Source organism: Oryctolagus cuniculus, chromosome 5, assembly GCF_051225735.1.
Source record: "Oryctolagus cuniculus isolate XC-2025 breed Fujian yellow rabbit chromosome 5, ASM5122573v1, whole genome shotgun sequence".
Taxonomy (NCBI): domain Eukaryota; kingdom Metazoa; phylum Chordata; class Mammalia; order Lagomorpha; family Leporidae; genus Oryctolagus; species Oryctolagus cuniculus.
Window position 1 is genome coordinate 120,107,871 of NC_142871.1, and position 21,670 is coordinate 120,129,540.

Sequence of the window (21,670 nt, forward strand, 5' to 3'; positions counted from 1 at the left end):
CACTATTACATACTAAATACTAAATATATGTATCAGAAGACATAAAATCTTGCTATCAGTTCTCCTTAAACATGTCTATAAACATAATTTGAGTAATTTAAGAGGATATACTTTTTAACTTCAGGAGACTTAGTTTTAAAATGAGAAGAATCTTGGCCGGCGCCGTGGCTCACTAGGCTAATCCTCCACCTTGCGGCGCCGGCACACCGGGTTCTAGTCCCGGCTGAGGCCCCGGATTCTTTCCCCGTTGCCCCTCTTCCAGGCCAGCTCTCTGCTGTGGCCAGGGAGTGCAGTGGAGGATGACCCAAGTGCCTGGGCCCTGCACACCATGGGAGACCAGGATAAGTACCTGGCTCCTGCCATCGGATCAACGTGGTGCGCCGGCCGCAGCGCGCCGGCCGCGGCGGCCATTGGAGGGTGAACCAACTGCAAAGGAAGACCTTTCTCTCTGTCTCTCACTGTCCACTCTGCCTGTCAAAAAAAAAAAAAAAAACATATAAAATGAGAAGAATCTAGCTTTGACTTTACATTTTCATGATCACAGTGACCAAAAAAACCACTGAACACAATTCACTGGTCAAAGTATTTTCCTCTATGTAATATTTCTTCTCCAGTGCAATTATGAATACATGCAATATAGGTTCAGTATAGGGCAATGAGGGCAAATAATATGTCTGCATTAAAACGTCTTTCCCCTTAATCCTCTTGGGGTCTCTTGCCTCTTTATATTTTCCTGATATATTTTCACTTCTACCTTGATATTGGCAGCTTAGAAAGTCCTGGAAGATTCCCCAAATACCAAGAATATGACTTCAGATCTGTTTTTCAAACTATAAAATTTTACTATCTAGGTGATCTTAAGTGTTTTAATTTATCCTTTCATGCTATATCTGTATTTTTGGAAGACTTACAGTATCTACCTCCCAAGATAGTGTTTTTTAAAAACTACCTGGTACATGGTAAGTGCTCATTAAAGATTATTAGTAGTAGTCCTGTACGTGAAGTTATTTTTTTAAAAGATTTATTTTAATTACTTGAAAGTCAGAGTTATACAGAGAGAGAAGGAGAGGCAGAGAGAGAGAGAGAGAGAGAGAGAGAGAGGTCTTCCATCCATTGGTTCATTCCCCAATTGACTGCAACTGCTGGAGATGCTCCAATCTGAAGCCAGGAGCCAGGAGCTTCTTCCAGGTCTCCCATGCCAGGGCAGGGGCCCAAGGACTTGGGCCGTCTGCTACTGCCTTCCCAGGCTAGAGCAGAGAGCTAGATTGGAAATGGAGCAGCCAGGACTTGTACTGGTGCCCATATAGGATGCCGGCACTGCAGACAGCAGCCTTACCTACTAAGTGACAGAGCCAGCCCCTGTACATAAAATTATAAAAGTCTATGAATTTTTTTCAGATTTATAGGATTCTCTCTACTACTAACATGATGTGTCTTATGTAATCTATAAATCTACTGAATTTCTCTATAATATCATTTTCAGTTACAAATGAGTATATCAAACACAGATGGAAAAGGACTTTGTGATTCATGAATTTATATATCATGGAGTTGATATTCCTCACAGTGATCATTCAAATTAGGTTATATGGAAAGAGTATCTGATCATTGTCTGGGTACTGCTCTTCACAGAGGATTATGATATTACTCAAGTTTAGATGATAAGTGACAAGTAAACAAATGACCATGTAGTTAACAGAGAAACTATTCAAATAAAAGTATAAGTCTGAGTGTATTAAACCTTTCTGCTTTCATATTCTTTACTAAAAACAATGTGGAAAAATTGAAATTATCTCTCTTGGGCAGTGAAAATAATAAAACAATTTCTTGTGAACAAAAGCAACTTAATGGGGAAAATTTTGTTCATGAAGAGGGAGTCTCAGTCACCAAGGGAGAGTCATTCTTTCTCCTTATTAACTGGCAAGTAGATGATAAATACGTTTTGTGAATTTTCATTATCCAGGGTGGTGATATTTCTCATAAACCTAAATGTCGCAGATATCAAATCACTAATTATAATAATTATATGTAGTATAATTAAGAAGATACTTTTTAACTTAATTTCCACAGTCTAGGTAATAATATGCAAACTTCATTGTTGGTCTTTGTCATATAGGAAGAAAATTGTACACTTAGAAGATATGAGAATTGTGTTCATGCAATTTTTATGATATTTAACCTATTGGTTTATGATAAACTCCTTTGTGTTCACAAAAATAATTTGAGTTTCTTAAGGCCCTGAAAAGACCTCATTTATCTTTTCTCTAGTGATGAAAAAATGATCATGTGATCAGTATATCCAAGTATTTCTGAATAATCCATTGCTTATGTTTTAAATATTCAACATGTGTAAAACAAAATACTTCAAATAATATGCATTCTCAAATCTAAATAATAAGTACTGAAGTAAATAGTCCACTAGAATCTACTTAGCTGTGTGGTATTGATTTTATAGAATGAGCTTAACATGATGGACATACAGAATGAAAACCTGAGGTTACGTTTACCAGCTCAAAAAGGAACAGTATCATGTATTCCATGTGATTAGACTGGGTTACAAAGAGTCCTAAGTGAATCAGCCATCACATTTTTGTGTTGCTGTTTGAATACCTCCCTTCAAGTTTGACAAAGTATCTAAAAGGAATGTCCAAACAACTCCAATCGTCAAAATAAAGTGATTTCATTGCATCCTTGGCATTTCTTTGAAAGGATTACAACAGAAAAGTCAATGAGACTTTATTTCTTTTCTGCTCCTTTTTCATGTGTTTTTTTCTTAAAGGAAATTGATAAGTTTTTTAAGACATATTTATTTATTTGTTTATTTACCTGAAGGATGGAGTGACAGAAAGACACATACATAGCCAAACACACACACACACACACACGCACACAACAGGGGAGCTGGGAGCAGAGAGGGAGAGAGATATATTTTGCATTCAGGTTTACTTTCCAAATGGCCACAACAGCCATGTCTGAGGCAGGAGTTCTATTATGGTCTCCCACATGGGTGATATGGGGCCAAGCAATCTGGCCACCTTCCACTGCTTTATCAGGCACATTAGCAGGAAAATAGACTTGAAGAGAAACAGCCAGGACTTGAACCAGCACTCTGACAGGGGATGCTGGCATTCCAAATGGAGGCTTAAGCCACTGCACTACAATGTTTGCCCCAATAAATTGTTTTTAATGGAATTTGAATTTTGGTTTTGGTTACCAACTTGTATTTTTCTCCACAACAATAAGAAACCATTTCTTTGCATTTGGGTCAAGCAGAATATAATGGGTGCTTAGTTACCATCTGTTGAATTAGTCTTATTCAGAGATGGGTTTAACAGTTTTAGTTGATGTCAGATGACAGCAAAATTCTTGACTCTGAGCTTTCTAGTATAAATCATTCAATTTTTTGAATAACTTTTTTACTTGAAAGACAGAGTTAACACACACAGAGAAAGATAGAGAGATAGAGACAGAGAGATAGAGAGAGAGATATAGAGATCTTCTACTCATTGGTTTACTCCCCAATGTCAATAGACAGGATTGGACCAGAAATGCCAACTGGATCTCCCATATAGAGGTCAGGGACTACAGCACTTAGACAATCATAATTTGCTGCCTCCCACATGCACTAACAGAAAGTTTATGCTGAACTGGAAATGGGCTAGCTAGGATTTGACCTTGGTACTCCATTAGGGATGTTGAAATCTCAAAAAATGGCTTACTTTGCTGAGTTACAAGGCTGCTCCCTAAATCCTTCACTTTTCATTTATATTTTTTTAAGATTTTATTTATTTATTTGACAGGAAGAATTACAGAGAGAGAGAGAGAGAGAGAGGTCTTCCTTCCTTTGGTTCACCCCTGAAATGGCCGCTATGGCCGGAACTACGCCGATCTGAAGCCAGGAGCCAGGTGCTTCCTCCTGGTCTCCCATGCGGGTTCAGGGGCCCAAGCACTTGGGCCATCCTCCACTGCCCTCCCAGGCCACAGCAGAGAGCTGGACTGGAAGAGGAGCAACCGGGATTAGAACCCGGAGCCCATATGGGATGCCGGCGCTGCAGGTGGAGGATTAACCAAGTGAGCCATGGCACAGACCCTCATTCATATTTTTTAAAAGATTTATTTATTCATTTGAAAGTCAGAGTTACACAGAGAGATAAGGAGAGGCAGAGAGAGAGATAGAAAGAAGTCTTCCTCACTGGTTCATTCCCCAATTGGCTGCAATGGCCAGCGCTACGCCAATCCTAAGCCAGGAGCTAGGAGCTTCTTCCAGGTCTCCTACGCAGGGGGCCCAAGAGCTTCCTAGGCCATAGCAGAAAGCTGGATTGGAAATGGAGCAGTCCGGACTCTGGCACTGCAGGTGGCAGCTTAACACCACAGCGCTGGCCCCTTCCATTCATATTTTAGGGAGTGAAGAATTTGGCTCCATGCGGAAAGAATTACTAGGCTCAGCATGCTTTGCCAGGATTCTGAATGCCTATGTGTATACTAATTGCAGATATCTATAAATAATATCCACCATAGCTATGGAATAAACATGAATAATATTCACTGGGATGGCTTTCCACTCATGTTCTTAAAGCCGTCTTTGTGTGTAATAATAGAGAATCAATGGGCCCTTGCTCATTTTGGGTTCTGGGTAACAATTTTAGCACTCCAGAATCTACCATAATACATTTTAGGGAACTTATAAATGAGCTCAGAAGTAACTCCAAGCTACATAGAAAAAACAATTAAAAATGATTTCTGATTTGTAAGAAATTAGTGTTTATGCATTGAAGTTAATAAAACCTACTTGTGGACAGAACTTTCATCAATTACAACTTAGCCAGATAGTGTAATAAACACATATATCATTGTACTGTTCATATATATTTTTAAATAAAAGTATGGATTTTTAAATCATCTGATCAAATTGGATCTCAATAACTATCTATAGAAAATTAAATATTCTCATGGATGGCACTGTGTTGTAATGAGTTAAGCTTCCTCTTGCAACTCTGGCATCCTCTATGAATGCAGGTTCATGTTCCAATTGCTCCATTTTGGATTGAGTTCCCTGCTAAAGCACCTGAGAAAGCAGTGGAAGATGGCCCATGTCCTTGGATCCCTGAACCCACATGGAAGACCTGGATGAAGTTTCTGGCTCCTGGCTTTATCCTGGGCCAGTCCTGGCCTTCCTGGTCATTTGGGGAGTGAACCAGTGGATGGAACATTTCTCTCTGTATGTAACTCTGCCTTTCAAATAAATAAAATAAATTATTTAGAAATTAAATGTTCTCAGTGATAATTTTTCTATAATTTTGTAACTTGAATTCCTCATTATATTGAAATTCACTTTTAATACAGGGGAATTTAAAATAGCAAATTTGCAAATATAAAACATGATTTCTGGAATATCAAGTGAATTGCTGCAAGATTATTTGCACTCATAAATTTATGCTCATATTCTTACAACTGTTAAATTTCTAAAGAAACTAAAGAGAAGAAAATCAGTAAATGTTTTTTTTGTGTGTGATAATGAACCAGTTTTTTCTAACCACCAACTATTTGAATCTGGAATTATTCAACCAAGCATAGAAATGTTCCCAATAAATAAGCCTCAGTAATCAAGGCTATGCAGAGTCAATAAATGAAAGGGTTCTCTTTTTCCTTGTTTCATCTACACTGAAAATCTGTAGACTGTTTAAGAAATCAGTTACAATGAAGATCTTTTTCTTTCCCTCCATGTTTCTCTTCTTTGGTGTCCTCATTCTACCAGGTAATGTGAATACTGTTTCCAGAGGAGTCAGCATTAAAGAAAGCAAGGGTCAGAATTGTTTAAGCAGATATCACTGACATCATAAAACACTGCTACCATGTCACATTACTTGGGTGGCGAAGATATTTGAATACTCTTCCAAGCATTGTATAATATTAAAGACGTTGAGTTCATGAATGTATAAAAACGTACATGTATGTGTTTGTGAAAATTATTGGGTAAAAATAATGTATCAGTTTAGTCAATATATTGATTTAGTTAATCCATTAAATGTGTATTATCATTATCTAAATTAACTGAATTTACTATATTAATAGGCATGAAACAAATTGGGAATGAGTGAATATGTGTGGAAATAATGCATCCCTATATTTAGTGTTGATAACAGAGGTTAAGTAATACCTTGTTGGTATTTTTAATCTTAATTATGTTCTAAACTGAGATTAGCTGCACATCAACCTATTTCCATTTAAATTCTCCTTCTTTATTTACTCAACTACATTTTAAACACATGCATGCTTATCATTTATAAAACCTCTTATAATGTATAGGGCCATGAAATAAAAATAAATCTATTAGTATTAGTCCTCATTTCTGAAAACAAACATATTTTAAAATATTTTCATTTTCTTTTCCAGTGGGCTCTAGACTTCGTTTTACCATCCCTGGTACCATTCCTACAGGATTGACAACAATATGTATTCCAAACCTTCGAATATTAGAAATGAAGGCAACTTCTTCCCCAATATCTAAAAGCAAACAACTTGAGAAAAAAGAATTCAGCACAGGTAAAATATAAGAATAATTTTGACTTGAACATTCAATGCCTGTTAAATGAAATAAATTTCTTAGGAGTGTACTCTGTTCCAAACCTCATTTATATCATTGTTCTTGTCTTTCCTCTTCTAGCTTTATAATGGATGAATTTCAATTTCAGAATGACAAAAAATCTTATTTAAAATCTTAGTGTCTGAATAATTGATAGAATCCTGACTAAGCACATGCCATTGTTATTTTCCTGAAGGAAATTTCTCTGATTATTATTCCTGGCATCATTATAATCTTTTTAGATGTAGTTAAGGCCATTATGCTTAGTCATCATATAGTTGACACAGTTTCCCTCCTATCTGACAGCTGGCAAAACTTATTTTGGTCACACACCACTGTCCAGAACATTGAAATCTTTGGATCATTCTATCAAAAGAGTGATTAAGATGTTATTGCTATTTCAAAGTATAGAGTTCTTAAGATAACTTGAAAAAGCAGTTGAGTAGCAAGAATCTAGAATGGGAATTTGGGACCTAGTTGAAAAGATGAATTCTTGACTAAGTTGAACCAGTCATTAGCAAGATGAAAGAAAGGCATTTCAAGTACTCCTCCCTGCTACAGAAATGCCACTGTATGACTATCAACATGTTTTCGCAATAGTTAAGGCAATCAAAGGAATATTATAGCTCCTTGTGTAGCAAAGAAATTAAAAAAAAAAAAAAAAGACAGATTGCAAAGGATTGCAAAGGGTAGGAAGAGAAGTTCTACCCTACTAGCATCACCCCTACGCAGTCCCAGGCATTAAATTGTGTAAAGAGATCTACTTCTCATGAGGGAATCAGGCTAGCATACATGGACATAGGATTAGCCTTTCCCAGTGTCACACAGATCCCTATAGCCCTGTGCTTCAGCAGATCCAGGTACTAAGCCCATGCCAATAGACAACAATACTGGTCTGGCCCTGAGTGACCCAAGTCCCAGACAACCTCTGTGGATTCAAGTTCCAGGTTGGCCCTCACAGTCTTAGTCTCCAGTCCAGGCTCGGTGAATCTAGGTATCAGACTGACATCAAGAATCCCAGGGCCTAGGCCAGCTACCATGACACAAAGCTCCAGCAGACTCAAGTCTGGATCTGCTTCAGCAAGCACAATATTCAGGATCAAAAGAGCAGTCCATTTTGGCAGGCCATTCCTGTTAACCCAGGCACTAGCTCAATTCCAGCAAGTGTGTGTTTCCTGCACACTCAGGCTCAAAGCCTATTCCAGCACAAGTTAAGCCCTGGGGACTCAACCTTCCTGCCAAGTCCCTGGCGACCAGGCTTTAGACCTGAACTCATGGATTCAGGCCCACATCCATATCTGTGGAGCTTGTCAAGCTCTACTTTAGCAGAATCAGGCTCCAGACACAACCCAGTAGATCTACTATCAGGTGTGCCCATCTGCTGACACAGGCACCAGACTAGTCTATCAAAGGATTCCAAAAACATGAACGGCTGTAGACCACACAAAGAAGCCATGCAAAAGTCTCTGAAAGGGCTGAAGGATAAAGGAATTTACCAGAAAGCACCAGTCTTCAAAGCCTAGAATTAATCTGCACTACAAATGTACAGACACCAACATACAGTCATAAGGGTCAAGAACAATGACGGAAACATGTCACTACCAAAGGAACAAAAAAAGCACTTATGACACCCTCTAAAGAAATAGAAGTATGTAAACTCCCTGGAAATCAATTCAAAATAATCATTTCAATGAAATGAAAAGAAACTGTTCACAAAAGATAGAAAAGAATAGATGATTAAAGCAAGAAATGTAAAAGACAAGGGGAAATTATTTTAAAACTCAACAGGGGCCAGGTAAATGTAATGTGGCAGGTAAAGCGGCAGCCTATAAGGTGGGCATCCCATGTAGCACAATAGGTTAAAGCCCCCGCCTGCAGCACCAACATCTTGTATCGGCACCAGTTCATGTCCCAGCTGCTCTATTTCTGATCCAGCTTCTTGCTAACGGCCTGGGAAAAGCAGTGGAAGATGGCCCAAGTGTCTGTGCCCCTGTCACCCACATGGGAGACCTGGAAGAAGTTCCTGACTTTTTATTTCAGCCTGGCCCAGGCATGACCATACAAGCTATCTGGGGAGTTAACCAATGTACAGAAGACTTCTGTCTCCATGTCTCTCCCTCTCTCTCTGTAACTCTGACATTTAAATAAATAAACACTCCTGAAAAAATCAAACTTTGTAGAGTAGAAAAATAGAATGAAATAAAATTCAATAGAAAGAACATAAAAAATGCATGTACTCTGAACAATACTATACAGCAGTAAAAAAAAAAAAAAATGAAATCCGGTCATTTACAACAAAATGGAGGAATCTGGGACACATCATGCTGAGTGAAATAAGCCAGTCCCAAAGGGACAAATATCACATGTTCTCCCTGATCAGTGACAACTAACTGAGCACCAAAAAGGAAATCTGTTGAAGTGAAATGGACACCATAACAAACAGTGACTTGAGCAGCCCTTGTCCTGACTGTTGATGAACAACTTAATACTTTATCCCTTTTAGTATTTTTTTTGTCCTACTTAATACTATGGGTTGAACTCTGTAATTAACATACAATTATTCTTAGGTGCTTAAACTTAACTGAAAAGTGATCCCCGTTAAATATAAGAGTGGGAATAAGGGAGGGAGGAGATGAACAATTTGGGACATGCTCAATTAGACTTGCCCCAAATGATAGAGTTAGAAATGTGCCAGGGGATTCCAATACAATCCCATCAAGGTGGCATGTACCAGTGCCATCTCACTAGTCCCAGTGATCAATTTCAGTTCATAATGGATCATAATGATAGGTCTAAGAGTCAAAGAGATCACATAAACAAGAATAGTGTCTGCAAATACTAACTGATAATATTAAAAAGGAGAGAACAATACAACATGGGAAGTGGGATACACAGCAGACTCATAGAATGGCAGATGTCCTAAACAGCACTCTGGCCTCAGAATCAGCCCTTAAGGCATGCGGATCTGGCTGAAGAGAGCCCATAAGAGTATTGCAGGCATGGAAAGCCAAGACACTCTGGCAAAAAAGCAAACAAACAAACAAACAAAAAAAACGCCACACACAAACAAACCTAAATGAAAGATCTCTGTGAGTGAGATCCCAGTGGAAAGAATGGGCCATCAAGAAGGAGGTACCTTTCTCTGAAGGGAGGAGAGAACTTCCACTTTGACTATGACCTTCTCTAAATAAGATCAAAGTCGACGAACTCAAAAGGCTTCCATAGCCTTGGCAACTCATGACAAGAGCCTAGCCTCGGGTGATTACTGACGCCATAAACAAGGTGTCAATTTGTTAAGTCAACAGCAGGAGTCACTGTGCACTTACACGTCATGTAGGGTCTCTGTCCTTAATGTGTTGTACAATGCAAATTAATGCTATAACTAGTACTCAAACAGTACTTTCTACTTTTTGTTTCTGTGTGGGTGCAAATTGTGGAAATCTTTACTTAGTATATACTAAATTGATCTTCTGTATATAAAGATAATGGAAAATGAATCTTAATGAAGAATGGGATGGGAGAGGGAGTGGGAGATGGGAGGGTTGTGGGTGGGAGGGAAGTTATGGGGGGGAAGCCATTTTAATTCATAAACTGTACTTTGGAAATTTATATTTATTAAATAAAAGTTAAATAAATAAATAAATAAAAATAAATAAAAATGCAATAGAAAATATCAACAGAATTAATTAAACAGAAGAAAAAAACTGTGATACCAAATTCAGGATATTTGAAATTATACTAAATATGGCTGGTAAATGAGAGACAGAGTGGAGATTGGCCAACCCATGTTCAATGGTTCCAGGGAATGAGTGAACCAAATAGAGGAAGGTATTAATAAATTGTGTTCCCTTCAAGTGTTGCTTTGTGAGTCACTATCTAATTTGCTGAAATAGGTAGTGGTGGATCTTCTACCTTGGGAATTGGATACTTGCTGATTTCCTTGATCTATTCTGCTACAGATAGGGAAAATATCTCCCAGTGTAAAAATGTGTTTCCTTTATTTCTCTTCTGTTTTTCTGTGCTTCTTTGAGCATCTTCTTTTTAAGTCTCAACATTTTCTACCTTGATTATTAATTGTAGCCATTCTTGCCTTGTTTCAGCCAACCGTATACAGATCCCGACGGAAATCAATTGGTGGCAAGCTTGTTTATATATTGGTGGACAATGTAGACCTCAGTGTGGTAACAAAGAGTTTAGACTTTCATTCTGTGAAAGTCCTAAATTTGCTTGCTGTTCAAGAGAATGTGATCCAAACAACAAGGTATAATTGAAGAGACACAGATGCAAGAAGCAGAGACATCTTAATTAAGTCTTTCTATCATTGCATTACTTCATTTATGGTCTAGTATTTCTGTGCATGTATATCTATAAAGAATTAAAAAAATTAAACAAAATATTTGTCAACCTTAACCATTATTGTGCTTTGTACCTACTTGGAAGAAAGAAATAGAATAAAGACTGGGACTTTGAGTTTATGAATAGAAGCATAGAAGAGAAAAAAAATCCATAATTGGACTAGCAGGTTTAGTGAGATGCTGGAACTATTCTTTTTTTAGTGTGAAAAGCATGTTACATTCTGTTAGGAGAGTTAGGAATGAGGAAAGAGTTAAAAAGAAATGTTGTCTTGGGACTTGTGAGAATTGTTGGAAGAATTTTGAAGGATTACGGAAGCCTCAAACTTTCTCATATTGGTTATACTTTTCTTCCATATATTGGTCAATTTCCTAAAAAAAATCAAAATAATCCAAGTGTTTAGAGCCATCATTTTGAGGAAAATAACCTAAAGGGTAAAATAGAGGGAGACTACTCAAAAGAAGAAATAGAAACTGAATCCATGTAGCTTATATATTTGCAATACAATTCTTACAATTCATGAACAGGAGGCCGGCGCCGCGGCTCAATAGGCTAATCCTCCATCTAGTGGCACCGGCACACCGGGTTCTAGTCCCGGTTGAGGCACCGGATTCTTTCCCCGATGCCCCTCTTCCAGGCCAGCTCTCTGCTGTGGACAGGGAGTGCAGTGGAGCATGGCCCAAGTGCTTGGGCCCTGCACCCCATGGGAGACCAGGAGAAGCACCTGGCTCCTGCCTTCGGATCAGCGCGGTGTGCTGGCCACAGTGTGCCAGCCGTGGTGGCCATTGGAGGGTGAACTAACAGCAAAGGAAGACCTTTCTCTCTGTCTCTCTCTCACTGTCCACTCTGCCTGTTTAAAAACAAAACAAAACAAAACAAAACAACAACAAAAAAACAATTCATGAACAGGTAATATCCCTTCATTTATTTATATTTAAGTTTTCTTTTTTTTAAAATTGACAGAGTTAGACAGTGCCTTCTGTTGGTTCACTTCCCAAATGGCCACCATGGCAGGCAATGCACCGATCTGAAGCCAGGAGCCAGGTGCTTCTTCCTGGTGTCCAATGTGGGTGCAGGGCCAAAGCACTTGCGCCATCATCCACTGCCCTCCCGGGCCACAGCAGAGAGCTGTACTGGAAGAGGAGCAACCTGGACTAGTATCCGGCACACCAACCAGGACTAGAACCTGGGGTGCCGGCGCTACAGGCAGTGGATTAACCAAGTGAGCCATGGCACTGGCCCCAATATTTAAGAAATAAATATTAAGCTTTGGAGAAAACCCTCATATGCACAATTTAATTCTTTTTTAAAACTTTTATTTAATAAATTTCCAAAGTACAACTTTGGGATTACAGCGGATTCCCCCCTCCAAAACTTCCCTCCCACCCGCAACCATCCCATCTCCCATTCCCTCTCCCATCCCATTCTTCATTAAGATTCATTTTCCATTATCTTTATATACAGAAGATCAATTTAGTATATACTAAGTAAAGATTTCCACAATTTGCACCCACACAGAAACAAAAAGTAGAAAGTACTGTTTGAGTACTAGTTATGCCATTAATTCACATAGTACAACACATTAAGAACAGAGATCCTACATGGGGAGTAAGTGCACAGTGACTCCTGTTGTTGATTTAACAATTGACATTCTTATTTATGATGTCAGTAATCACCCGAGGGTCTTGTCATGTCATGACCTGCCAAGGCTATGGAAGACTCTTGAGTTTGCCAACTCTGATCGTATTTAGAGAAGGTCATAATCAAAGTGGAAGTTCTCTCCTCCCTTCAGAGAAAGGAACCTCCTTCTTTGATGACCCGTTCTTTCCACTGGGATATCACTCACAGAGATCTTTCATTTAGGTTTGTTTTTTTTTGTTTTTTTTTTTGCCAGAGTGTCTTGGCTTTCCATGCCTGCAATACTCTCATGGGCTTTTTAGCTGGAATCCGAATGCCCCAAGGGCTGATTCTGAGGCCAGAGTGCTATTTAGGACATCTGCCATTCTATGAGTCTGCTGTGTATCCCACTTCCCATGTTGTATTGTTCTCTCCTTTTTAATATTATCAGTTAGTATTTGCAGACACTATTCTTGTTTATGTGATCTCTTTGACTCTTAGACCTATCATTATGATCCATTATGAACTGAAATTGATCACTTGGACTAGTGAGATGGCATTGGTACATGCCACTTTGATGGGATTGTATTGGAATCCCCTGGCACATTTCTAACTTTACCATTAGGGGTAAGTCCAATTGAGCATGTCCCAAATTGTACATCTCCTCCCTCCCTTATTCCCACTCTTATATTTAACGAGGATCACTTTTCAGTTAAGTTTAAGCACCTAAGAATAATTGTGTGTTAATTAAAGAATTTAACCAATGGTGTTAAGTAGAACAAAAAAAGTACTATAAGGGATAAAGTAGTAAGTTTTTTCTCAAAAGTCAGGACAAGGGCTGATCAAGTCACTGTTTGTTATGGTGTCCATTTCACTTCAACAGATTTCCTTTTTGGTGCTCAGTTAGTTGTCACCGATCAGGGAGAACATGTGATATTTGTCCCTTTGGGACTGGCTTATTTCACTCAGCATGATGTGTCCCAGATTCCTCCATTTTGTTGTAAATGACCAGATTTCATTTTTTTTTACTGCTTTATAGTATTTTATAGAGTATATATCCCATAATTTCTTTATCTAGTCTTCTGTTGATGGGCATTTAGGTTGATTCCATGTCTTAAGTATTATGAATTGAGCTGCAATAAACATTAAGGTGCAGGCAGCTTTTTTATTTGCCAATTTACTTTCCTCTGGGTAAATTCCAAGGACTGGGATGGCTGGGTTGTATGGTAGGGTTATATTCAGGTTTCTGAGGAATCTCCAAATTGACTTCCATAATGGCTTTACCAGTTTGCATTCCAAATACAGTCAAGAAGAGGCATTGTTACATTTAAAAGAGCAAACTTGGCAAACTTTGTTTATCAGACATCAAAAAACCTAATATAGTAATTAAAAGTGTATGGTGTTGGTGCACTAACTATTAAAAAAAAAGATGGTCTAGAATGACAGCTAGTATATTTAGCTGAACTTCCAGAGCAGTGGCGAAATCACCTTTTCAATAAATGATATTGCTTTACTTGAATACCGTATAGAAACAGTTGAATCTTGATCCCCTCATTCACGTCACAGAAAGAAGAATGTATTACCAAGTGGATCACATATATAATGTAAAATGTAAATCAATGAGCACAGACCTACAATAGCAACTACTAAAAACTCTCAAATTTGCTACCTAAAAATGATTAATTGTTATGTCTTAGAACTCTCATTGAGTATATTTATGAGTGAAAAATGCAGCATATAAAGTGGGTAGGGATTTTAGATGTCCATTTATCAAAAATGATTTATTAAGAATATAAGGAAATCATATTAAATGAAACAAAGAAAAAAAAAACTAAAAATTGGTGAATGACTTTCACAGACACCTCACAAAAGAGAATATACAAATGTTCAGTAGATATAACAACTTTCTCAAACATATTAGTTAATGAGTACAGATTATCACAATTCACATATTAATTGGTTAAATTAGAAAAGAAGGAGCATAAGCAAGTGTGGGTTAAGATGTCAACAACTGGAGACATTTAGTCTTAGCAGGACAGAGTATTAAGGCCATACCTCCTTCACCCCAAGTTGATAGTCAACAGAATTATGAAGTAAGTTCATCTAAATGCAAGTTTAAAAATGTTCATGGCGGCACTTTCACAAAAGTTTCAAAGTAAGACTACAAATTGCCAGTGGGGTGGAAAACTGTACTGTGATATTTAGAAAATGATAGACCACACCAAAACATTGAATAGTAAATGACTTATACACGTAGTATGAAGAAGCTTTACAAATACACTACGTAGTAAAAGAAATGAGATTCAGAAAAGTACGTAAAAGAACGCATCTCAATTAAAAAATAAAACTCAGGGAGCCAGCAATGTGGTTTGTCAGGTAAAGCCGCCTCCTACAGGGCTGGCATCCCATTTGGCCACCAGTTAGAGTCCCAGCTGCTCTACTTCCGATCCAGCTCTCTGCCATCGCCTGGGAAAGCAGAAGATGGCTCAAGTCCTTGTGCCCCCTGCACCCACATGGTAGACCCGGAAGAAGCTCCTGAATCTTGGTTTCGGATCAGCACATCTCCAGCCGTTATGGCCAATTAGTGGGTGAACCAGTGGATGGAAAACCTCTCTCTCTCTCTCCCTCTCTGTCTCTCTCTGCCTCTCTATCTCTCTTTGTGTAACTCTGACTTTCAAATAAATAACTAATAAAATACTCTCATGGGCTCTTCAGCCAGATCCGAATGCCTTAAGGGCTGATTCTGAGGCCAGAGTACTATTTAGGACATCTGCCATTCTATGAGTTACCCCTGTATATCTTGTACATTATTCTGTGTAAGCACATTTTACTTTATTCTTTTTAATAGCTACATGCTATTCCATTTGATGCTTTTGCTTCAGGTTATTGATGAACACTTTGATCATTAAAAAATTTTGTGATGGCTGGTGCCGCAGCTCACTTGGCTAATCCTCCACCTGCGGTGCCAGCACCCCGGGTTCTAGTCTTAGTTGGGGCGCCAGATTTTGTCCAGGTTGCTCCCCCTCCAGTCCAGCTCTCTGCCGTGGCCTGGGAAGGCTGTGTAGGATGGCCCAAGTGCCTGGGCCCTGCACCCACATAGGTGACCAGGAGGAAGCATCTGGCTTCTGGCTTGGGATGGGTGCAGCGCCGGCCGTGGCAGATATTTGGGGGGTGAACCAATGGAAGTAAGACCTTTCTATCTGTCTCTCTCTCTCTCGCCTTCTAACTCTGCCTGTCAAAAAAAAAATACTGTGACAAATGTTAGTTTCAAGAACACCATAATAGATAAGGTGTGATGATGAGTGTATCAACATTTATCACAAAACACCTTTTTTATCCTGGTTCAATATATGGAAAACATATCCTTTATCCTTAGAGCCATTTTAAGTGTACAGTGTTGAAGTATTAAGCGTATTCAAATTGCTCTGTTACCATCATCACCATGCATCTTCAGAACTTCTTCAACTTCCCCAACTGAAACTCTTTTTTTTAACTTTTGTTTAATGAATATAGATTTCCAAAGTACAGCTTATGGATTACAATGGCTTCCCCCCCCCATAACGTCCCTCCCACCCACAACCCTCCTTTTCCCCACTCCCTCTCCCCTTCCATTCACATCAAAATTCATTTTTGATTCTCTTTATATACAGAAGATCAGTTTAGCATACATTAAGTAAAGATTTCAACAGTTTGCTCCCACACAGAAACATAAAGTGAAAAATACTGTTTGAGTACTAGTTATAGCACTAAATCTCAATGTACAGTACACTAAGGACAGAGATGCTACATGAGGAGTAAGTGCACAGTGACTCCTGTTGTTGACTTAACAAATTGACACCCTTGTTTATGGCCTCAGTAATCACCCTAGGCTCTTGTCATGAGCTGCCAAGGCTATGGAAGCCCCCTGAGTTCACTGACTCTGATCATATTTAGACAAGGCCATGGTCAAAGTGGAAGTTCTCTCCTCCCTTAAGAGAAAGGTACCTCCTTCTTTGATGACCCGTTCTTTCCACTGGCATCTCACTCACAGAGATCTTTCATTTAGGTTTTTTTTTTTTTCCCACAGTGTCTTGGCTTTCCATGCCTGCAATACTCTCATGGGCATTTCAGCCGGATCTGCATGCCTTAAGGGCTGATTCTGAGGCCAGAGTGCTGTTTAGGACATCTGCCATTCTATGGGTCTGCTGTGTATCTCACTTCCCATGTTGGATCATTCTCTCCCTTTTTGATTCTATCAGCTAGTATTTCCAGACACTAGTCTTGTTTATGTGATCCCTTTGGTTCTTAGTCTTAGCATTACGATCAATTGTGAACAGAAATTGATCACTGGGACTAGTGAGATGGCATTGGTACATGCCACCTTGATGGGATTGAATTGGAATCCCCTGGTATGTTTCTAACTCTACCGTTTGAGGTAAGTCAGCTTAAGCATATCCCGAATTGCACATCTCTTCAATCACTTTTCAGTTAAGTTTCAGCACTTAAGAATAATTGTGTATTGATTACAGAATTCAACCAAAAGTATTAAATAGAACAAACAAAAAAATACTAAGAGGGATAACATATTAAGTTGTTCATCAACAGTCAGGGTGAGGGCTGATCAAGTCACTGTTTCTCATAGTGTTCATTTCACTTTAACAGGTTTCCTGTTTGGTGCTCAGTTAGTTGTCACCTATCAGGGAGAACATGTGGTATTCGTCCCTTTGGGATTGGCTTATTTCACTCAGTATAATGTTTTCCAAATTCCTAACAGAGATCATTTTCAGTTAAAATTTAAACACCTAAGAATAATTGTGTGTTAATTACAGAGTTCAACCAATAGTACTAGAACAAAAGAAAGAGAAAATACTAAAGTGGATAAAGTATTACATTGTACATCAACAGTCAGGACAAGAGTTGATCAAGTCACTGTTTCTCATAGTGTCCATTTCACTTCAACAGGTTTCCCCTTTGGTGCTAAGTTAGTTGTCGCCGATCAGGAAGAACATATGATATTTGTCCCTTTGGGACTGGCTTGATTCACTCAGCACCAGATTTCAGGACATACTACAGGGCAGTTGTATTCAAAACAGCATGGTACTGGTACAGAAACAGATGGATAGACCAATGGAACAGAATTGAAACACCAGAAATCAATCCAAACATCTACAGCCAACTCATATTTGATCAAGGATCCAAAACCAATCCCTGGAGTAAGGACAGTCTATTCAATAAATGGTGCTGGGAAAATTGGATCTCCACATGCAGAATCATGAAGCAAGACCCCTACCTTTCACCTTACACAAAAATTCACTCAACATGGATTGAAGACTTAAATCTACGACCTGACACCATCAAATTATTAGAGAGCATTGGAAAAACCCTGCAAGATATAGGTACCGGCAATGACTTCTTGGAAAACACCCCAGAAGCACAGGTAGTCAAAGCCAAAATTAACATTTGGGATTGCATCAAATTGAGAAGTTTCTGTACTGCAAAAGAAACAGTTAGGAAAGTGAAGAAGCAACTCACAGAATGGGAAAATATATTTGCAAACTATGCAACTGATAAAGGGTTAATAACCAGAATCTACAAAGAAATCAAGAAACTCCACAGCATCGAAACAAACAACCCACTTAAGAGATGGGCCAAGGACCTCAATAGACATTTTTCAAAAGAGGAAATCCAAATGGCCAACAGACACATGAAAAAATGTTCAAGATCACTAGCAATCAGGGAAATGCACATCAAAACCACAATGAGGTTTCACCTCACCCTGGTTAGAATGGCTCACATTCAGAAATCTACCAGCCAGCGCCGCGGCTCACTAGGCTAATCCTCCGCCTTGCGGCGCCGGCACACCAGGTTCTAGTCCCGGTTGGGGCGCTGGATTCTGTCTCAGTTGCCCCTCTTCCAGGCCAGCTCTCTGCTGTGGCCAGGGAGTGCAGTGGAGGATGGCCCAAGTGCTTGGGCCCTGCACCCCAGGGGAGACCAGGAGAAGTACCTGGCTCCTGCCATCAGATCAGCGCAGTGGCCATTGGAAGGTGAACCAACGGCAAAGGAAGACCTTTCTCTCTGTCTCTCTCTCTCACTGTCCACTCTGCCTGTCAAAAAAAAAAAAGAAAAGAAAAGAAAAGAAAAGAAAAGAAAAGAAAAGAAAAGAAAAGAAAAGAAAAGAAAAGAAAAGAAATCTACCAACAATAGATGCTGGAGAGGATGTGGGGAAAAAGGGACACTAACCCACTGTTGGTGGGAATGCAAACTGGTTAAGCCACTATGGAAGTCAGTCTGGAGATTCCTCAGAAACCTGAATATAACCCTACCATTCAACCCAGCCATCCCACTCCTTGGAATTTACCCAAAGGAAATTAAATTGGCAAACAAAAAACTGTCTGCACATTAATGTTTATTGCAGCTCAATTCACAATAGCCTAGACCTGGAATCAACCTAAATGCCCATCAACAGTAGACTGGATAAAGAAATTATGGGACATGTACTCTATAGAAACTATGCAGCAGTCAAAAACAACGAAACCTGGTCATTTGCAACAAGATGGAGGAATTTGGAAAACATCATGCTGAGTGAATTAAGCCAGTCCCAAAGGGACAAATATCATATGTTCTCCCTGATCGGCGACAACTAACTGAGCACAAAAGGGGAAACTTTTTGAGGTGAAATGGACACTATGAGAAACTGTGACTTGATCAGCTCTTGTCCTGACGGTTGATGTACAATGTAATACTTTATCCATTTTCATATTTTTTTTGTTCTAGTACCATTGGTTGAACTCTGTAATTAACACACAATTATTCTTAGGTGTTTAAATTTTAACTGTAATTTATTATTAAAATATAAATATATATACATATGATTTAATTATTATAAATTATATATATAAATATCTATTAGTTGTAAGAATAAAGCATTCTTTCTCCAATAAGTAGTGAAGATAATATAACTCAGATATAAAAAGAATGAAATTCTGACATTTTCAATAAAATGTGTGCAACTTGAGATCATTATGCTAAGTGGAATAAGCCAGACACAAAAAGAAGAATATTGAATTTTCTTTTATTTGTGATAGTTAATATATATGTAGAAATACTACTATTGTTTTAATAATGGTGTGATTAATTTGAAATTTACTATATATGCATGAAAGAGACATCATTTCATTTCATTATTGTTTATACTCTTTGCCTATTTCCTGCTGCTTTATACTCTTTTTAATATCCTCTTTGTTGAATTATTTATTTCATGAAGCATTAGGAGTTTGTAATTGAAGGAAAGAAGGAAACAAGGAAAGAAGGAAGAAAGGAAGGAATGAAGGTAAAAAGTAAAGAGAAAAAACATGGAGGGAGAGAGGAATGAGAGTATCATAATATTCTTAGAATTTTATCTACGAACTGAACTGCATCTGTTTTATTTGTATTATATCACATTAACATAAGAATTAATGAAAATTGTTTTATAGTATCATGCACTTGATGTGACCCTTAGAATCCGATGTATTAATTATTCTTTAAAAAATAAGTAGAGAAGTGAATCTAAACTCTGCTATCAAATCTATTCCTGATAAAAAAGACTGAGGATTAAAATGAAAACACTTCTTTTTATTTTAAGAATTTTTATTTGAAAGGCAGAGTTAGAGTTCAGGGAGAGACAGAGAGAGATCCTTTATGTGTTAGCTCACTCCCCAGATGGCCATAACTTGGCCAATCTGAACCCATGAGCCAGGAGCATCCTCTGATCTCTCATGTGTGTACAGGGGTCCAAACATTTGGGCCATCCTCCACCTCTTTCCTGGGTGTATCAGCAGGGAGCTGGATTGGAAGTGAAGCAGTTGGGACTTGAGTCCACGCCCATATGGGAAGCCAGTGCTGCAGACAGAGGCCTAACCTGCAAAGTCACAGCACAGGTTCCAAAAACATCATTTTCATTCTAATTATATTTATTTATTTATTTATTTTAAATTTTAATTAAGTTAAACAAATTTCATGCATTTCATATATAGAGATTTAGGAACATAGTGATACTTCCTACTCAACCTTCCCTCCCTCCCATGCTCCAACCCTTCTTCCTCCTCCCTCTCCAATTCCCACTCTTAATTTTTACAAAGCTCTACTTTCAGTTTATCTGATCATAAAGTTAATACTTTCTTGAGGATGTTTGAATCTATGTTCATCAGGGATATTGGTCTATAGTTCTCTTTCTCTGTTGTATTTTTTCTGATTTATGAATTAAAGTGATGCAAGCTTCATAGAAGGAGTTTGGGAGAATTCTTTTCCTCTCGGTTGTTTTGAATAGCTTGAGAAGAACTGGAATTAATTCTTTGTTTTTTTTAACTTTTATTTAGTAAATATAATTTTCCAAAGTACAGTTTATGGATTACAATGGCTTTTTCCCCCCATAACTTCCCTCCCACTCTTACCCCTCCCATCTCCGCTCCCTCTCCCATTCCATTCACATCAAGATTCATTTTCAATTATCATTATATACAGAAGACCGATTTAGTATATATTAAGTAAAGATTTCATCAGTTTGCACCCACACAGAACATAAAGTGTAAAATACTGTTTGAGTACTAATTATAGCATTAATTCACATTGGACAACACATTAAGGACAGAAAATATCTGATAGAATTCAGCAGTGAAGCCATCTGGTCCTGGGCTTTTCTTTGTTGGGAGGGTCTTTATTACTGATTTAATCTCTTTCTTGGTTATTTGTCTGTTTAGCTTTTCTATGTCTTCTTGACTCAAGTTTGGTATATTGTATGTGTCCTGAAATCTATCTGCTTCTTCCCGTTTTTCCAATTTATTGGCATACAGTTCTTTGTAGTAGTTTCTGATGGCTCTTTTTATTTCTCTAGTGTCTGTTGTTACATTTATTTTTCATCCTTGATGCTATTGATTTGTGTGTTCTGCCTCTTTTTATGGTTAGTTGAACCTGTGTGCATCAATTTTGTTTATTTTTCCAAAAAACCTCTTAATTTCACTGATCTTTTGTATTGTGTTTTTGGTTTCAATTCTATTTATTTCTTCTCTAATTTTAATTATTTCTTTCTTCCTACCAATTCAAGGTGTTATTTTGTTGTTTTTCTAAGGTCCTTGAGATGCATGGATAGCTCATTTATTT

At 38.2% G+C, this 21,670-nt stretch overlaps 1 protein-coding gene across 1 annotated transcript; it reads left to right on the plus strand.

The window, feature by feature from the left end:
• Positions 1-5,628: 5,628 nt before the first annotated feature.
• On the plus strand, positions 5,629-10,982 carry LOC103349775 (beta-defensin 112). The gene is made up of 3 exons (XM_008263038.4): positions 5,629-5,755; positions 6,394-6,543; positions 10,684-10,982. The coding sequence occupies exons 1-3, from the start codon at positions 5,698-5,700 to the stop codon at positions 10,848-10,850; spliced, it is 375 nt and encodes a 124-aa protein (XP_008261260.3). The 5' UTR covers positions 5,629-5,697; the 3' UTR covers positions 10,851-10,982.
• The last annotated feature ends 10,688 nt before the right edge of the window (positions 10,983-21,670 follow it).

Excerpts from the sequence above, each read along its gene's own strand:
- LOC103349775 (XM_008263038.4), top strand. The coding sequence starts at position 5,698 with ATGAAGATCTTTTTCTTTCCCTCCATGTTTCTCTTCTTTGGTGTCCTC. Across the intron at positions 5,756-6,393 it reads TGGTGTCCTCATTCTACCAG|TGGGCTCTAGACTTCGTTTT; the intron begins GTAATGTGAATA and ends TTTCTTTTCCAG. Across the intron at positions 6,544-10,683 it reads GAAAAAAGAATTCAGCACAG|CCAACCGTATACAGATCCCG; the intron begins GTAAAATATAAG and ends GCCTTGTTTCAG.